At 39.4% G+C, this 18,272-nt stretch overlaps 1 protein-coding gene and 1 long non-coding RNA gene across 2 annotated transcripts in view; one reads left to right on the plus strand and one right to left on the minus strand.

Moving 5' to 3' along the window:
• Positions 1 to 1,375: 1,375 nt before the first annotated feature.
• Positions 1,376 to 18,272, minus strand: part of rasal1a (RAS protein activator like 1a (GAP1 like)) — a 17,532-nt gene continuing 635 nt past the window's right edge. Inside the window, exons 3-21 of the mRNA XM_077561924.1 lie at positions 17,055 to 17,168; positions 16,707 to 16,768; positions 15,035 to 15,164; positions 14,512 to 14,593; positions 14,301 to 14,441; positions 14,106 to 14,197; positions 12,776 to 12,893; positions 12,512 to 12,665; positions 10,885 to 10,949; positions 10,673 to 10,785; positions 9,958 to 10,150; positions 9,697 to 9,834; positions 7,751 to 7,895; positions 4,413 to 4,585; positions 3,688 to 3,825; positions 2,544 to 2,679; positions 2,291 to 2,411; positions 1,882 to 1,958; positions 1,376 to 1,769 (exon numbers count right to left, since the gene is read on the minus strand). Coding sequence (XP_077418050.1) covers positions 1,621 to 1,769; positions 1,882 to 1,958; positions 2,291 to 2,411; positions 2,544 to 2,679; positions 3,688 to 3,825; positions 4,413 to 4,585; positions 7,751 to 7,895; positions 9,697 to 9,834; positions 9,958 to 10,150; positions 10,673 to 10,785; positions 10,885 to 10,949; positions 12,512 to 12,665; positions 12,776 to 12,893; positions 14,106 to 14,197; positions 14,301 to 14,441; positions 14,512 to 14,593; positions 15,035 to 15,164; positions 16,707 to 16,768; positions 17,055 to 17,168 — 2,341 coding nt within the window. The 3' untranslated portion in view covers positions 1,376 to 1,620. The remainder of the gene's footprint in view (positions 1,770 to 1,881; positions 1,959 to 2,290; positions 2,412 to 2,543; positions 2,680 to 3,687; positions 3,826 to 4,412; positions 4,586 to 7,750; positions 7,896 to 9,696; positions 9,835 to 9,957; positions 10,151 to 10,672; positions 10,786 to 10,884; positions 10,950 to 12,511; positions 12,666 to 12,775; positions 12,894 to 14,105; positions 14,198 to 14,300; positions 14,442 to 14,511; positions 14,594 to 15,034; positions 15,165 to 16,706; positions 16,769 to 17,054; positions 17,169 to 18,272) is intronic.
• Positions 3,156 to 7,926, plus strand: LOC144049213 (uncharacterized). Its single transcript, XR_013293514.1, has 3 exons — positions 3,156 to 4,280; positions 4,527 to 4,646; positions 7,732 to 7,926. It is a non-coding gene; the product is annotated as an uncharacterized LOC144049213 (long non-coding RNA).

Raw genomic sequence — 18,272 nt, forward strand, 5'->3', positions numbered from 1 at the left:
GCAAAATGGCCGCCTTCTGATATGGATAAAAACTGCTGAATTTTGCTGCTTAACTCATATCCCACTAACGCAATATTAACCAGATTACCGTATTTAGACTAGTGGGGCTGAATAGAACGTATTGTCAACAATTTTTTTGTTGGGTTGACGTTCTCTATAATATATTATTATATTCATGTGATGTACAAATAATGCAACTGTGTTTGGTTTGGGTCCTTGTGATGTTATCGGTTGCTATGCCGTTGCTATGGCCACGTCTTTGACACCCTTATTTTGTAATATACGCCTATTCTGTCTTATAGAATTGAGCATGACGCTAAGTGACACTTAGTCAGTATGTCGAGGTTTCTTAGTCAAGGTTTCTTCGTTGTGTATTCTCGAAGGCCATCTTCATCCAGTGTGTTGTTACTTTGTATTTTTTGATATAAGGACAAGGTTTTTTTATTTTCCATGTCCTGTCTGCTTTTGAGTTCTGCAGCTCACGTGACATATAATCTTTACAAAAGAAATGGAACAATTGGTGTGTTAGAAGACTTTAATGAATATTGTGATGATTTCTCAGTTGAAGTACTGTACAGTGTGATTTAAAAATAAAAGGGGCTGAGGTTTATGTTGATTTGAGTTTTCAAATCAGATTTTTGTGATGTGATAAATGAGACAAAAAAAACACACACAATATTTTGGACTGGAGAAATACCACAAAGTGAAAAGTAAACATTGATTGTCAATTCTGCAGCAGTCACTATTCTAAAGAACCCACACATGCACACACACACAAGCTCTTCTATTATGAACACTACAACTGTGCCAAAATCTAAAGAGCAATATCAAAGAATGATCAGATCTGTTTACATCATGTACAAATGTAAAATTGATCTAAATCCACTTTTTTTTTCTTAAATAAATTGGCATTTCACATGCACCAGGTTTTCAATTGCCAATATCAGTGGCACCTCAAAAATATAAATTGGAAACTACTCTATTAACCCCTATCTAGCTGGCTAGCTAAAATATGTAAAAGGTAAATATTACCCATAGAAATGTAAGGTTAGCATAATGCATCCTCAAAACATTTGATTTGAAAGCACCCAAAAAAAAAGCACACTCTTTTGTCATGAAGGGCCCAAAATGCATTACACTACATTTGACTTTGTTTACACGTTATCATGTGGGACGCCCTACAATGTTTCTCATAATGATGTCACTGCAGCCATGATCACGTTAAATTAATGAGGCGACAACATTCATGCACCAACGCAATAATAAAACACTTTTAGAAAGTTAAGCACACTATACAAAAAGCTTTTGCATTAAAAAAAAAAAATGTGTGACCTGTCGTCCTGTAATATATAAAAGCCCCCCCACCCCTCCCACATTGAACCACAAGAGGATGCAGGCCATGCGACAAAAAATATTAAGTCCGATCATGCTCCGTTTATCGTCAAGTGTCATAAATTCTCTGCGGCATCGCTGAAGTCGGTGGCACTGGCGGAATACAAATCATGGCCTACATATTGGAAATGCACTCAAAAGGATGCGCCCATTCACCCACTTTTCCTCCATCACCATCCGTCTCACTTGTATTTGAGAAGGATTTATTGGGATCCTGGTTAGTCTGGTCTACGGATTCAGAACTACGTTGGCGGAGTCCTCTTGGTCTCTGCCCTGGAAGCTTGCATGAGCCTCTTCTAGATCCTCAATCACCGTCAGGAGCCGAGCGGCGAGGCTCTGACCCGCCTTTAGGCGGTCCACTTTACATTCTGCGCCATCTACAGGGGCAACAGAGAATTTTTAAAATATATTTTTCATTAGCCAAAATAATTTAATATGCTCCAAAAATCATCATCATCATCATGTAGAAGATTAAAGATGGGGCATCACCTGAGTGAATGCCAGAGTTGATCTCTTCTTTATTGCTGGCCATCTGATCTGCGTCTGCCTCCGGAAGATATTTTTTCCTATGGGCACATCAAACAGAGCATCATAAGTGGTCCCTTGGAGGATTAATTACTGCTCTAAGTGTAAACAAACAGAAGAGGTAGTTGGAGTGTGCAACACTGACCTCTAGTGTTCAACTTGTGAATTGCAATTAGCTGTAATTATGATTTTTGGTTATCCCTCCTAGTAACATTCAGCTTTCACTTAGCTTTGCATTTTGTTTTGTACACCACACAGACAACCAGATCACAAGGAGAAAGATCAGAATGAAGAGGCACCATTGGGTTGTTACATTGCTCAAAGGAACCTCAACAGTGACCAGGGAGTCAAAAATCCGCCTTTTTTTTCTGACCTGAGTTTGTCTCTGCCTTGCAGAAATTGCTTGTAAATAGTCTGAGTCTCTACATCAGGATCCAGAGGGTCACTCCAGTCGCCCAGAGTCACAGCGGAGTGGGTTCGACTGCAGCCTGGAACTGGGAAGCATGCGCAGATTAAACACCAAATGGAATTCTATCACTACAGTATGTAATAACTGGACAAAGCTGGTGATCAGCCCAGGGTGTATTCCGCCTCTTGCCCAAAGTCGCACACCCCATCAGGATTACCTGTGCGGTCCGTCTGCAGGCAGCATGTCCACTTGCCCCCGCGATGTGTCCCTGGGTGGAAGGAAGGAAGCATTCGCTCGTTGTAGATGCTGACTTTCCTGATAGCGGACAGCCACTGGTTCAGCTCATTTACATTCTGTGTAGAAAAACAATATCATAGAGTTATTTGGTGACCAAAAGTATATATTTTTCAAAAAATATTAAATTTGGCAAATTGGCAAAGATGGTTTCAGCCCGACGCCAGCAAAATGAACAGTTGGATCATACATGTAACCTATTACAAATTCCATCCACTCAAACATTTTTGTAAATAAAATCAAGAGTATTTAAAAAAAAAAAAAAAAAACTACCTTATAGGGGAACTCACCCTTAAACTTTTCTTCACAATAATTCAAACCTGACATTCTGATTAATATTACATTTGTGAAATATGAGTTATGAAGCAAAATCCAGCCGTTTTATCCATCTCAAGGGGCGGCCATTTTGCCACTTGCTGACTGAAAATGACATCACAGTTGCTCAGTGCTTAGGCAACAACAACCAATCACAGCTCACCTGTTTTCTGAAGCTGAGCTGTGATTGGTTGTTACCTGAGACCTGAGCAACTTTAATGTCCTTTTCACTCATCAGGAAGTGGCAAAATGGCCGCCTTCTGATACTGACAAAAAACTGATGGATTTTGCTGCTTAACGCATTTTCCACTAACGCAATATTAACCAGAATATCGTATTAAGACTAGTGGGGCTGTATAGAACATATTATTCCCCTATAATTGAAACTACATTTTAAGTTCATACAGTTAACTAAAACTAACTTTAAATGTAGTGAAAATGTCCCTTGTTTTCATCTTTGTCAGCTAATTTAATACATGAGCTTTTGGGGGTTATTTTAAATATATTCATTTTGGTATTACTGTACAGAAGAAATAATGTCCAACAATATTTTGGGAATCGTAGTTTACTAGAATTTATATAAACTACATTAAAATGCAACATTTTTGGAAAAATCAAAACAAAATACTGCCACTCTATGAACTAATAAAAACTAAATACAAAAAGAAGTCCAAGAATTCCAAATACAGTAACGTATGAGAAATGAAGATATTGTCCGACTTCTTTGCGACGTGAGTAACAAAAGAATGCACCTTGCACTGGATGTACATGGTTTGCAGCTGCCCGTCATTGTCCTGCGTAATGACCTGCATTACATTCTGCTGCTGGAAGGCATTTTCGTCCACCCTCTCCACGGCGCACACACAATGGATGGGCATTGATGAGCGCACCTGCAACAATTGAGCCACAGCACCAATTAAGATGAGCGCAGGCGAGCTGATAATGATGGATTCTTCTGAGCATGCTCTCGTTTGACTGAAATAAAATTGATCACCGTAAATCCACAGGGCAATTGTGGATGAATGATATTGACTAAAGCGTTGTTCTCTGAGGAATGGCGTGACAAAAGCACGTCATGATGATATAAGAACAGCGTGACGGCAAAGGACACTTTTAAGTGTAAATCAGCCTATTCCGATGGGAGCTTGGCCCACTGAGACAGGAGAGCCCCAAGATGGAGGAAATGGGCCAGGACATTGTTTACAATCTGATTTGCAACGTTACCATGAATATCCACAACCTTCAATTAACCCTGGCCTTTATCCCACTCAAACAAAGCAGAGGCTGGCTCAAAGAGACAGCTTGGGCCCCCGGCTGGTGAATGAGAGAAGATCATTATCACAAGGTAGGCACCGCATGGTAATAACACTAACACAAAAACAATAGAGTCAACTGTTTTGGAGTTGTGGGAGGAGTCCAGCCAATGTGAGAAATGTTATTCGGATTATAAGCTACGTGCAAAGCTCTTGCTACCGACCTGCCAGTCGGGTGTCTTGGCATAAGAGAGGCTCTCGCTAGTCAACCAGAAGTAGCGCTTCTTGGAGGCGAAGCGAGACAGCAGCTGAGCTCCTTCCGCTTTGTGTTTGTGGAGGTATCCTTCTTTGACGATGACAGACGGGAGGAACACAGCCCGCTGTGGCAGCTCAGATGCTGAAGAGAAAAAGAAACACCACTTGCGTAAATAAAGGCACGGAACCATTTACACATACAGGTAGTGTAAATATGCCGTTTGCCGCCTTTTGCCGTTATAACACTGCAGTTTGTCTGTGGAAACTTGTGTCCATTTATCCATAAGAGTATTTGTCACACAGTAACTGTGCACATCGACATAGGCAATGTATTTTTATATCTTTACTCATTTTGACTTATTTACATTTTTACTATTATTTTTTTTTAAAATTATGCATTTTGTGGGTTTGACAGACATCTTTTTGTGACGGTCGTGGCCAAAAGTTTTGAGAATGACACAAATATTAATTTTCACAAAATCTACTGCCTCATTTTTGATGACGGTAATTTGTATGTACTCCAAAATGTAATGCACAGTGAGCAGATGAATTGAAATTATTTTCAAATCCCCTAGTATGGCATTTATCGGATCATCAAGAAGAACTTCAAGGAGAGAGATTCAATTTGTCATGTCTGGGTAGAGCTGGCTTTGGTTGAGGGTTCCAATTGGTCCTGAGTGGATGCCTGCCCTTCCGCAGGCTGACCAATCTGGGCCCTCAGCCACTTGTGCCTGGCCCCAGGTGTGACTAATCCCCTAATTTGTGTGGGTGCATTTAATTCCCGGGTGGTGATCAGTCCCTTGTGGGATCATTGCCGATTGTCACGGTCACCCCCGGAGTTTGTTCTGTCGTTTTGATTTTTACAATAATATACAACAGTCTAACCCGCACTCCTGCCGTGGTTCTCCTGCCTCCCGGCATTTTGGGTCCTCTACGCCTCACGTCGACAGTCACCACCCCGCTCCGTGACCACACTGTGACACAATTGCTGTGAAGAAGGCTTCAGGGCGCCCAAGAAAGTCCAGCAAATGCCAGGACCGTTTCCTAAAGTCGATTCAGTTGCTGAGCTTGCTCAGGAATGGCAGCAAGCAAGTATGAGTGCATCTGCACGCACAGTGAGGCGAGGACTTTTGCTGGATGGCCCGGTGTCAAGAAGGGCAGCAAAGAAGGTCCATGGGCAGGAAACTCCCCAAACCTTAACCCCAATGAGAACTTGTAGTCAATCGTCAAGAGCATTGATTAGGCAAGAATGGGCTGCCATCAGTCAGGATGTGGCCCAGAATTTAATTGACAGCATGCCAGGGCGAATTGCAGAGGTATTGAGAAAAAGGGTCGACACTGCAAATATTGACAATTTGCATACATTTCATTGAATTGTCAATCAAAGCCTTTGACACTTGTGAAATTGTTTTAATTATACTTCTGTATATCATAGTAACATCTAACAAAAATGTCTAAAAACACTTGAAGCAGCAAACTTTGTGAAAACCAATACTTTGTGCCACGACTGTACATTTGATTGATTTTAAGATGTTCTTATGACAAAATAAAAGTGACTATACAAACTAAGGATGGCTAATACAGGACCATAGCAACTGACAACATAATCATTATAAGGGACATAGCAACTGCATAGAGGGTACGAATATCATCACAAGGGACATAGTAAACTACAAAATGGGAGAAACTAGACCAGGGATGGCGAGATCCGGTCCTCGAGGGCCGGAGTCCTGCAGGTCTTGGATATTCCCCTTCTTCAACACAGCTGATACATGATCAGCTAATCAGCAAGCTCTGCATAAGCCTGATAACTATCGTGTTAATTGGAATCAGCTGCAGTAGGGAAACCTCTAAAACCTGCAGGACTCCGGCCCTCGAGGACCGCAGTTTGCCATCCCTGAACTAGACAAACTAAGAGTGGCTAATGCAGGACCATATCAACCGCATAACAACTGCATAACATAATCATCACAAGGGATAGCAACTGCATAGCAACTACAAAATAAGAGTGATCAGACAAAATAAGAGTGACAAATACTTTGTCATCATAAGGGACATATCAACTGCATAGAGAGTACAAATATCATCATAGGGACATAGCAAACTACAAAAGAAAAGAAGAAGAGAGACTAGACAAACTAAGAGTGGCTAATGCAGGACCATATATAAACCGCATAACAACTGCATAACATAATCATCACAAAGGATAGGAACTGCATAGCAACTAAAAAATAAGAGTGACAAATACTTTGTCATCATAAGGGACATAGCAAACTACAAAATGAGAGGAACTAGGCAAACTAAGTGTGGCTAATACAGGACCATAGCAACTGCATCATAGCTACTACAAATATCATAATAAAGGCATAGCAGACTACAAAATAAGAGGAACTAAACACACTAAGAGTGGCTAATACAAGACCATAGCAACTGTATAACAACTGCATAACATAATCATCATAAGGGATAGCAACTGCATAGCAACTACAAAACAAGAGTGACAAATACTTTGTCATCATAAGGGACATAACAACTGCATAGAGAGTAAAAAATATCATCATAAGGGACATAGCAAACTACAAAATAAGAGAGACTAGATAAACTAACAGTGGCTAATACAGGACCATAGCAAATGCATAGCAACTACAAATATCATAAGAGACATGGCAAACTACAAAATAAAAGGAACTACACAAACTAAGAGTGGTTAATACAGGACCATAGGAAATGCATAGCAACTGCCAGACAACATAATCATCATTAGAGATAGCAGGTGCAGGGCAACTGGAAAATAAGAAGAGTCACTAGACCAGACAAAAGTGACAAACACATTACCATCATAAGGGACATAGCAACCGCATAAGATACAGAACCATAAGAATATAATGACCCCATGATCCAACCAAATCATAAAACACAACATATTTCTTCGTTGTTGCCTATTGCCACTTGAAGATCATCATCAAAGTGGCATAACATTCATCCCAAGGAGCTGAACAAATAAAGCAGAAGGACGTCAAATGTCAGAGTGACTTTTAAGAGAAAAGTGTGGGTGTTATTGTGCAGATGGAGGATGAGATGTTATAAAAAAGGAGAACTTTATTCATAACACTATCCTTGCTGACATATAATGGTCAGAAAGCAGGCAAGTCATGTGCCACTGACTCTCTGCCAACTCTTTTGATGCATCAACTCTTTTCTGTGCTCATGAATATTTGAGTCCTTTAACTAATTCTGCGATCAGATGCCACAAAGTCACTCATGACTGCATATGAAACTTTCTTTCAGCCCCTGCAAAGTACCTTACCTACGTCATGATCTATGTCAATCAACTTGTCCAAGAAGTCCTTGACAGAGGCCACGCTGCGAAGGATGATGGGATGCAGAGGTGCCATCCAATGCTCCTTTCCATGACCCAGTTGGAGGCCCAGGTTCCCCACACTTTGTAATGCCTGACAACAATAAAGACAATATGTACTTCCATTTCCATCGCATTTATTAAACAAGCACACACTAACAGAGTAATCTTAGTTAGCTATGGACAGTTTTAGAGTCTTGAATTTACGTGTGGTTTTGGAATGGGGCGGGGGGGCGTACCACTTGTCCACTGTGCTGCCACCTCAAAAGTCACGGATCAAAAATGTCCCAGTGGCCAAGCATGCTGTGAGGCCTTTTGTCCCGCCCCCACCTGGCATGGGAGAGAAGGCAGCCCCCCTGTTTACCCCCTTTCTGATGCAGTCTTTGAACATACTCTACTGGCTGCACATAGAGAAGTAAAAATAGCCTTTCCCTTTCACAGAAGAGGACCCATGGCAACAGGACTTCAGCACCGTGGACAGCGGCCATGAAGACCACGTAAGAGCAAGGCAGCATTTGTGACCCTGACACCCACGCTGAGGGTAGGTATGGACTCATGCATGGGGCTGGGTATCTTTATATTAGGTTTGTTTAAAAATATAGCAGACTCACACAAGGAATGAGTTTGGCCAGATCGATTGGATCAAATCGGTAAAATTACCGAATGAACAATACTGAGCTCTTCAGAAAAAAAGAAGAAGAAAAAAAGGAATGAGTTTGGCCCTTTTTGATATCTGTGATAGAATAGGGAGTGTTCCGACTTGCATATAAATTTGGGGTACATTGTCACGCTTGGAACGGAACTCCATGTAAACTGAGGGCCTTTCTACTTTACAATCTATACACACCATATACAGTACACAGTAAATTCTACTAGTGTTGTTCCGATTCCGGTATTAGGAGAGGCCCCGATAATGCATTAAAACAGTGGCATCAGCATCGGCAAGTACTAACAAGTAACATGCCGATACCATTATTTCCGACGCTAATATAGGACTTTGGATGCAGCATATTGTGTCTTCTTGTGCACGACATTCACTGATGTGTGACATGTTCACTGCATGCCGAGCCAAGATAACATACTGTATTGGCCATTGAATGCTTTGAACCAATGGCAGGGCAGATTTTTCATGTTGAAAAAAACGGCACGGTAACAGCATCGGCCAATACTGCAAAACTGGGTATTGAATCGGAGGCCAAAAAAACGGTATCAACAGTTCATAACAACTCAAAATTTTACTGCAGAGTCTATTTGGTCCCACTCTAAACAGGGTAAAATTTACACTTGGACGAGGGTAAAATACATTTTAAAAAGTCACTCAAGGGTTGAGGAACAAACTATGTTTTTGGTCCCCTTTTGGATATAGCAAACAGTAAGCGTGGCATAGCTCGGGTGGTAGAGTGGCAGTCTCCCAAACCGAAGTTCGTGAGTTCGTTCTTCATACCTTGTTTATTAAAAAAAAAAAGTTACACGAGTAAAATTTTTGTCAATCTTTTTAGTCAATAAATCTCTTCTTGCGAAATTTACTTTCTTATCTTAACTTTCTTAAATCTTTAATAGTTTTTTTTTTTCATTCGATCTCTTGTACGCACTAAAAATACTTTGAGTAAAAGTTAGTCTGAATATTTTACTCCCTTCCAAGTGTAAATGTTTCTGTTTGTAAAATGTACTCTATATATTGTGTATGTTGTTTTTTGTTTGTTTTAGTTAATAATTGTTGAATAAAATGTCGAAAACATAAACAGGCATAATTTATTCTGTATGGGGACGTTGGATACCACTTTTTTTCAGGCCAAAAATTCTGCTCTGTGCTGCGTTTTGGGGCATCTAGATTTTTTTCTTCCAATTATTATTCTGCCTGTATGCACGTCTGCAATTTTTGTTGCAAATGATACCTTGGCCAGCAATAGCAGTGTCCTGCTTGTACGTGTATCAGCATGCTGGTCCCTCAGCTGGAACAGTTTAGGTGTGAGGATAGCAGGAGCAAAAAAACGCAGGAAAAAAAATCCGCTGATGGCGAGATATTTCACATCCTGTTCAACATAAGGTGAAGATGACAAGCGTTAATAAAACTGCAAAATGATGTGTACTAAAGCTGTAAGCTGTGACATGTGGTAATATTTCACACTGGGCATTTTCTTTATGTGCACGCTGACCTCGTTCTCAGGTTCAGCAAACTGCTCTTCCACCCGCTTGTGCAGCTGTTTGAAGGCCACCCTCATGACAGGAGGACATTGTTCAACCGAGCCAACGATTGATTCAACGATCCTGGTTAAGTAGCTTTGCAGCATCTCCACACTGCTGTCCCGCACCTCGGCTTCCGACACTGCACCCTTGAATGAAATTCGCCTTCCCACAAGAAAAGAGACATCAAAATGATCTCCATCCAGGACTGCGGCTCTCGGACACTTTCCAGTCAACCAAATTCTTAATGATCCATTAATTGATTCATCTATTATATAAACAGATAAATACAGTAGATATGATTACTATAGTAATCATAACACAAAGGTTTATAGATAAAGGGGAGTATTTTGTTTAGGGTGTCTGCAGAGATTTATAGACATTAAATACAATGACAGCTACTGCAAGAAGTAGAGGATGTTAGATCCTGGATCTCCCTCCATGTCATAGATTGACGTCTCAGGGGGCTCACAGCAGTTGCCAGGCAACAGCCATCCATTTCATTCTCAGATTCATGCTTTTTTTTGACAAGGACAAAGTGTAAAGGAAGTGTGCAAGCCCTCTGGGCCAGACATTAATTTTGAACTATACACATTTTTATAGTATCTATATCTGCACAATTAAATGCTTGATATGTGAGAATCGCTTTTCAGATTATCAATCGATCAGATTAGAGGTCAGATTTACCTCGTGTGATTCAGGTCAATCTTACATGGGTCCAGTTCAATGTACTTCTTCTCATCAAAGATGCGGCTGATGATGGGCTTCAGCACTTCATGTAAATACAGCATGCCGACAGCCTGACAAAATAGCATTTACAGAAGATAACATGGAGCAAGAGTGAAGCAAATCACAACTAAAAGGACCGTGATTGAAAGAAAAAACACAAAATGGCTCACCTTCATAAACTGCTCCATGGCTTTGGACGCAAGAGAGTTGGAACGAAATAAAGTATTTGGATCAGCTGTGATGACAAGACAAAAAAAACAAATACTATTAGCTGAAACAGAATACTCTAAGAACAGTTGGGTCAAAAATAACCCTTTTATGGGTTAAAAATGGACAAATCCTCTACTTGGGTTAATTTGACCCCACCTTGGGTCAAAAATTGGGTCATTTTCTATAAAACCCAGAAAGTTGGGTTAGATGCTCTACTTGGCTCAGTTTGACTAAATTTTCTGGATTGTTTGCACAAAAAAGGGTCATTTTGTATATCACGACCCACAAAATTAGGTCAGATCCTCTACTTGAGTCAATTTGACCCAACTTTGAGTCAAAAATGTGGTCATATTTTTATAAGGCTCAATTTGACCCATTTTGTTGTTGTTGTCATTTTGTATATAATGACCCACAAAGTTAGGTCAGATCCTCCACTTGGGTCAATTTGACCCATTTAGAGTCAAAAATTGGGTAATTTTTTTTTAATAAGGATCAATTTGACCCAAATTTGGGTTTGTTTGTTTTTTTGTTGTTGTTGTCATTTTATATATAATGACCCACAAAGTTAGGTCAGATCCTCTACTTGGGTCAATTTGACCCATCTTTTTGAAAAATTGGGTCATTTTTTGGGTTACTTTTGACCCAACTGTTTTTAGAGTGAAATATCTAGACAGATTATGACAATGTAATTTTGCATTTTCCTACGTTCCAAAAGGTTGTGTGTGGGGGGGATTTTGGTATGATTGTTTTCAATGAACTGACACACCAACTCACATAATATTATAACCATAGTACTGTGCTGATAAACCAGCAACTGGTTGTGCAGTGTTGCCATGGAAACCGTGGCAAGAGACACATTATCTCAAACTATGCCAACTCTTGTGTAAACTACACAAGCATCCTGAGCACTCACACAATATAATGAAGAGAATATTTTGTCTTTACGAAGATAACATTGTGCACATCAATGAGGATTGCAGTGGTGTGCAACTGTGCAGCATCAGGAGTTAGGTGAGAGGATGTGCAAATCATTGTATTCTGTTTTTATTTACATTACATGTCCCATTTATGTCCCAACTTCATTGGAATTGGGGTTTGTAAATGAGTGAGCCAATAGGCAGTCAATATGACGGCGTAATACCACAACAATATGTTACATTATTAAATACTTTATCTGTGTATTGTTACATTATTTGACGCAGCTCTTATACTGGCTATCATTATGGTTGAGATGTGGGTGCACAGTATACATAGAAATGTGAAGCGCATGACTAATACCAGACCCAGAAAAGATTTCACAGGCATTGATGGAGCTTGACCTTCTCTCACAAAGACCATGATTGTAGCATTAGTGGCCTGAAAATCAATTCCCGCAGAGCGCTAGCAGGCATGCCTCAAACTCTGGCTAAAACAAATAATGACTCAGGCAAACCAAGGCAGCTCTAACACAAGGTGTATTGTCTGAAGTCTCATTTTTTTTCAAAGAGAACTGTTTGGTATGGTACACATAATAATTTTGTATCGCTTTTGGGACTTCTTTAAATTGAGTCAAATGCTTCAATGAGGTTCAACTAACTTCCATCTTACTTGTATGGTTGACCTCCTGGGTGTTCAGATAATCTAAAAAAGGCACCACGAGGCCCTGACCCAAGTAGATCTTCACCAAGGTCATGGCCACATCTTGTCGGCTCTCAACCGTCGTCACTTCCTCCAGCATGGTCAACGCGCTGCTGTCCTCAACCTGATAAGAAGACACTTTGGATTATTTCTTTGTTAGAGGCACCGAGGGAAATTAATAACACCATAAAGGAGGACTTATTGCTCAGTTGAGTGCTTTGTAAAGCTGCTAACCTCAGCAGGGGAGATGACCGACTCAACCAAAAGGTCAATGAGAGGCCGATAGTACAAAGATGGCAAAATCTGATCTTCCACCAAACGCACTTTCAGGCGCAATGCTCCCAACTTGCCGCTAGAAACGGGGAAGGAATTTAGATCTTAGTACAAAAACAGGCTTGCTGTGTTGTATTTGTAATGTGAAATGTTTCTCCATAAGCGTGTTTAATTCATTCACTGCCATTGACGGCCATAAACGTCAAAAATTCATTTTAACTATTTCTATTGGTTTTAAAATGTTTTCCACTTTTGCTGAAAATCTAGATTTTTTTTATTGTACATTTAGTTTTGTACATAAAATTTGTGATTAATCGCGAGTTAACTAGTGAAGTAATGCGATTAATCACGATTAAAAACTTTAATTGCCTGACGCCCCGAATTTTTAATAATATTTTCTTTCTTTCTTTTCTTTTTTTTATTCATTCACTGCCGTTGAAGGCTATAAACTTCAAAAATTCATTTGAACTATTTCTATTAGTTACATTTTTTTCCCACTTTTGTTAACAAGAGTATGAAAACCTAGAATTTTTTTATTGTACATTTAGAACATATAGAATTTGTGCTTAATTGTGAGTTAACTAGTGAAGTCATGTGACTAATTACATTTAAAAAATGCAATCGCCTCTTGCCCCTAATTTTTAATAATCTATATGATTTTATTTATATAATTGTATTTATATATATATATATTTTTTTTATATATATATATATATATATAAATAATGTTTTTTTTAAATGAATTTATGGCAGTGCATGTGTTAAAAGGGAAGTCAAGTTAAACATTTTCTTTACAGTAATGAGTTCTATGCTGGGCTAAACGTGGTATTCAGATGTGGGTGCACAGTGTACATAGAGCTATATATATTTTTGCAGTAATTGTGCTTTTACACATTTTTTAAAAATACAAATAAACTGAGAAGATTTTGTTATACAATCCAATAAATAAAACATGAATTAAGCAAAAATAAACAAAATCCTGCCGTTTTGATCCATTTCAGGGGCGGCCACTTTGCCTTGTTCAGCCATTTTACTGTCAACTAAAAATGACTTGACTCCCCTTTAACAAAAATGTTTTGTTGTTTTTTAAAAGGCATCAAAACAAGATCAAATAAATTACAGTATGAGTAATGTAACTTAACCAAATACATTGCAATTGCAGTAATACAGTGTTTTGGCCAGTATGCTAATCGGTTTGCTTTTGAATAAACTATGGATACGGATATTAACCCTCAAAATACTCATCAGAATGTAATAACACTGACCAAAAACATGCACCCATAATCCTCACCCTGCATCCACCTCGTTGTTTCCCAAAGGTAGCAAACGAAACCAGCTCTCCAATAACGGAGTTTTATGCAAACAAGCAGAGGGGATTTCCACCTGCAGAAATCAATCACCTATCAAACTTATTTACAATATATCTGAAGTGAAGACGGTGACATGTTTGCGTGCCTCGTAGCATGTCGGGACAATGCATCCTCACCTTTCCCAGAAAGTCATTTTTGCCCACCATGTCCCAGTCCCAAACCTCCACGATGACAGTTCCTTCCTCACTGAGTTGCTGTGGATCTAAATCCAGCTCCAGGGTTTCTCCCCAATGAGGGAAGCGGGTCTTCTTGATAATCTGAAACCCAGACGATATGATTTTAACCTCCTCTCCTTATATTTCTGTTGCACACAAAGACAGAGCTCACCGAGGTCTCTGCACTGCGGTTGTTGTAAATAACTCTTGCAAATGGATCTGAGGTTCCAGAGATGTCTCTTGGGGCCAAATCTCTTTGATGTCAAAAAACAAAGCAAAGATAATATTATAGTTATAATTAGTTACTGGCAAAAAACTCAACAACTTCCTTTCAAACGAATTCACATTTACAAGGACATGACTGAATAACACAGTTTCAAGCCCTGAGTGACACTCTTATTAGCGCCCTGCCAGAGAGGGCGAGTGCGGATGGAACCCACAGATGGGATGCTGAGAGGTGTTAAGGTGACTCAAACTGGGAGAATGAAGGCCTGCAGCGTGACGACGATGATGATGATGATGATGATGATGATGATGGCAAGATTTCAGCACAATGATGATGCGTCGAGCATAACGACGTGATAGAAGAAAGGAAAGCCTTTGGACTGCGATTGTCAGGGATGTACCTACTGCACACCATGTTCTGAACAGATGGCAGCCATCTTTCAGAAAACAGCTCCTGGTTATTTCTATACCTGGCTTCGATCACGTCACATCGCAGGACAATCTTCTCCGTGTGTTTCAGCAGTTGAAGAGTCAGGTGGATCTCTCCTTGGACTTCTTCATCGGGATCAACCCTCGTCAGGTTCATCCAACTGTCTAGCACTTACCAACATGGACATGACATTCGTTAAATCAACAGCAAAAATAAATAAATAAAATAAAATCAACAGCATTAACGTACATATAGTACCTTATAGGTTCTTACATGCCAGGGATCTTTTGCAAAATTATGCAAAATCAGCATAAAAGAAACATATTATTGGCTTTATATACTGTGGCTATTTTCCAACAGATATTCAGCCTAAACAAATATTTAGTAAGGATGCATCAATAACAGCATTATCGTGATATCGCGATATTGAAATTGCTACAATATCGGCCTCGTCATGATTTTAAGAGCAGTGTGTCAGTCAAAAAGGCAAGGTTGTATTCCATTTGTGTAGTTCTAGCACCCTCTGGTGGTGAGTTTATTAGTGCAGTTTAATTTTAATTAGGAATGGTTTGGCCAGTGCGGGGCTTATCACGCCCATAAAATCATACATACCAGCAAATATTCTTAAAGATCTCCGTGAAAAAAACAAAACAAAACATTACTTTTCGGCCGCTTCAGCTGAACACAAACATTGTGAACTACATAGACCATGATACTTTGCACTGCTGAGCCAGTAGGAGCACATGATAATTGTCATGTGACATGACATTGCCAAGCCTATTTTCTCTCCCTGCTGTTATGTACAAAAAACACACAATATTGTGCATTATTTCCAATATCAGCTTTTCCCCCCAATAATATCACTTTCTATACAGTATCGTGATCATTATTTATATCATCAAACTCCCATAATATTGTGATACTTACTGTAACGTTAGGTTCATATCATGATATTTATATTATATTTACATTACAAAAAATGCATGGCACGGTACCACCAAAAAGTATGCTAAAATAATGATGACTTCCTCTTAATTTTCGCACAAACTCACTTGGTGTGAAATCCTGGCATGTTTAATTGAACACAAAGCTATCATTCTGTTATATAAACGGCAACAGGTTGATTGCGCCTTGTGCCCTCTAGCGGAAGAGCATTTCATTATTCTTCCTTTCACTATTTGTCGCTGGTCTCGTTAGATGAACAACTATGCATAATTTGTAAAAATTTGTAAAAAAAAAAAAATGTTTAAAAAGCTGTGAAAATGAAATGAAAAAAACTTCCGTTGGCTCCTTTCCTTCGGCACACCTGATGATCTCTCATGGCAAAATGGAAAAGTGATTGGAATCTCTGTGGTTTGTTTTCACAGTTCTTTCAGTTTCAACCGTTCAGTTTATTTTTATCTCTTTAAAAGTCTTACATACAGCAAATCTACTGTCACAATGTTAAGATCTGTATAAAGTAAAACATTACCGATATGTTTACGGTGTTTCCTGTATGTTTGCTTCTTGTGTTTTCGGTGTTCCCATGCATAAAGTAATGCCATCCTTGTAAACATGTTTCGAGATGACATTATATGAGCAAACATACATAAATAATAACCTTCCCAAAGGTTTGGTTTAAAAAAACAAAAACAAAAAAACATCACAGACTGATGTCATGTGAATCCATGACCTTTTAACCTTTGTGCCTCCCACCTCCCCCAAAGTCATACCTTTAGTTTGAGATCCAATTGCTTCTTTGCTCAGAGAAATCTTTCCAATAACATCATCATGGCTGTTGAAGAAGATAAAACTTGATGAGATTCAATCTAAACTCAAATTTAAAAAGAGGTGATGGGGCTGATTAAAAGATGAACGTTGACCTCTAGACTGGAACCCTGCATGTTTGTATATCTAAGCCTTTGGATCTTTTCCAAAACATGCAAACTGTACATGGGACTCCAAGCCAACTAAATTAAGAGTAATGTGAAGCAAACACTGAAGCCTTAGAGCACCATTAGTCAACTATACGACTTGACTTTTGAATCCCGTTGTGATTACTTTTGACTTGGTGGCTTTACCCAATAGTATCCTCATCCATGACCTGGAAGGAGAGCGAATGGAAACCCATTGGAAGGTGCAGCGTGTACTCTTCGCCCCAGAAAGGATTCAGGTTCTTCCACACTGTAGCAGTCCTGAAAACAGTAAGTATGTGTACACAAACATCCCCATGCAGTTAAGCTGCATCATAAATCAGAGCACATGAACGGAATCACTTCATATGAGGCAGCAGTATGAGTCTGTGTATAGGATGGATAAACAGCTCAAATGCTCATTTTTATATAGGAAATGAAAAGAAAGTTAATTTTTTAAAGGCTGCTTTCATCCAGATCCACAATCTATTAGTATCAATCGACTATCGTTGAAAAACTTTCTGAGCTCACATTGTTGTCGGTCTGTTATGCAAGTGAAGACAATTGCATGCCCGTGCTCTATGACACAATTGCTGCCTGACAGAATTGATGACTCAAAATAAACAGTGTGGGACAGACCACGCAATTGCTCGCAAGGAAACACAAATTGCTTCATTTTCAGCTTTTCAGTGAAACTAAGGTTGAAGAAGCGGCAAAGGATTATTTTGCATTGACAAACATGGAAGAGTGAAACTGCCTGTCAGAAAATTGTCTCTTGATAACTTGGAGGCAAGGGAGTGAAAAAGTAGCTTAATAGTGTTACTTACACTTCATTTTATGTGACACGCCCCATTTTTTAAGTAAAGCCAAGTGATCCACAAACTTGTACATAACACGGAACATCATGAGTAAAGTCGTGAGCATTGTGCCACTTTCTCAAATTCTACCAGATGGAACAACTACTAGTGAGTTCAGATCGTGTTCCTGTTGAATCCCACTGTTCACAATGTTTTGTGAAGAGTGCCTAATTTAGCACTCAGATCATGATCATGACATCTCTGATCCACTGTTGAAATGAGACACAATATCTCTCCGCTTTCATCTATAACCACTTCAAACAACATAAATTGTATTATTGTTAATGTTTCTTATAATGTAGCCTTTATGTTCTGTAAATGCTTTGTGACAGCTGTGGCTGTTTCGAAAGCGTTAAAAATGACTTGACAGATTTTCAGCTAACGTCTCAAAAATCTACTAGCTGCATGTAACTATTGATGCATTCTCTCCATGGTTACATGTGGGTCTTTTAAAGGCCAGAACAGTATCAGGTTCTCTGCTATGGAAGGGGCCACGGCGTGCACCACCACCCTGATTGCACTATCGTCT

This window comes from Vanacampus margaritifer, chromosome 3 (genome assembly GCF_051991255.1).
Source record: "Vanacampus margaritifer isolate UIUO_Vmar chromosome 3, RoL_Vmar_1.0, whole genome shotgun sequence".
NCBI classification, from domain to species: Eukaryota; Metazoa; Chordata; class Actinopteri; order Syngnathiformes; family Syngnathidae; genus Vanacampus; species Vanacampus margaritifer.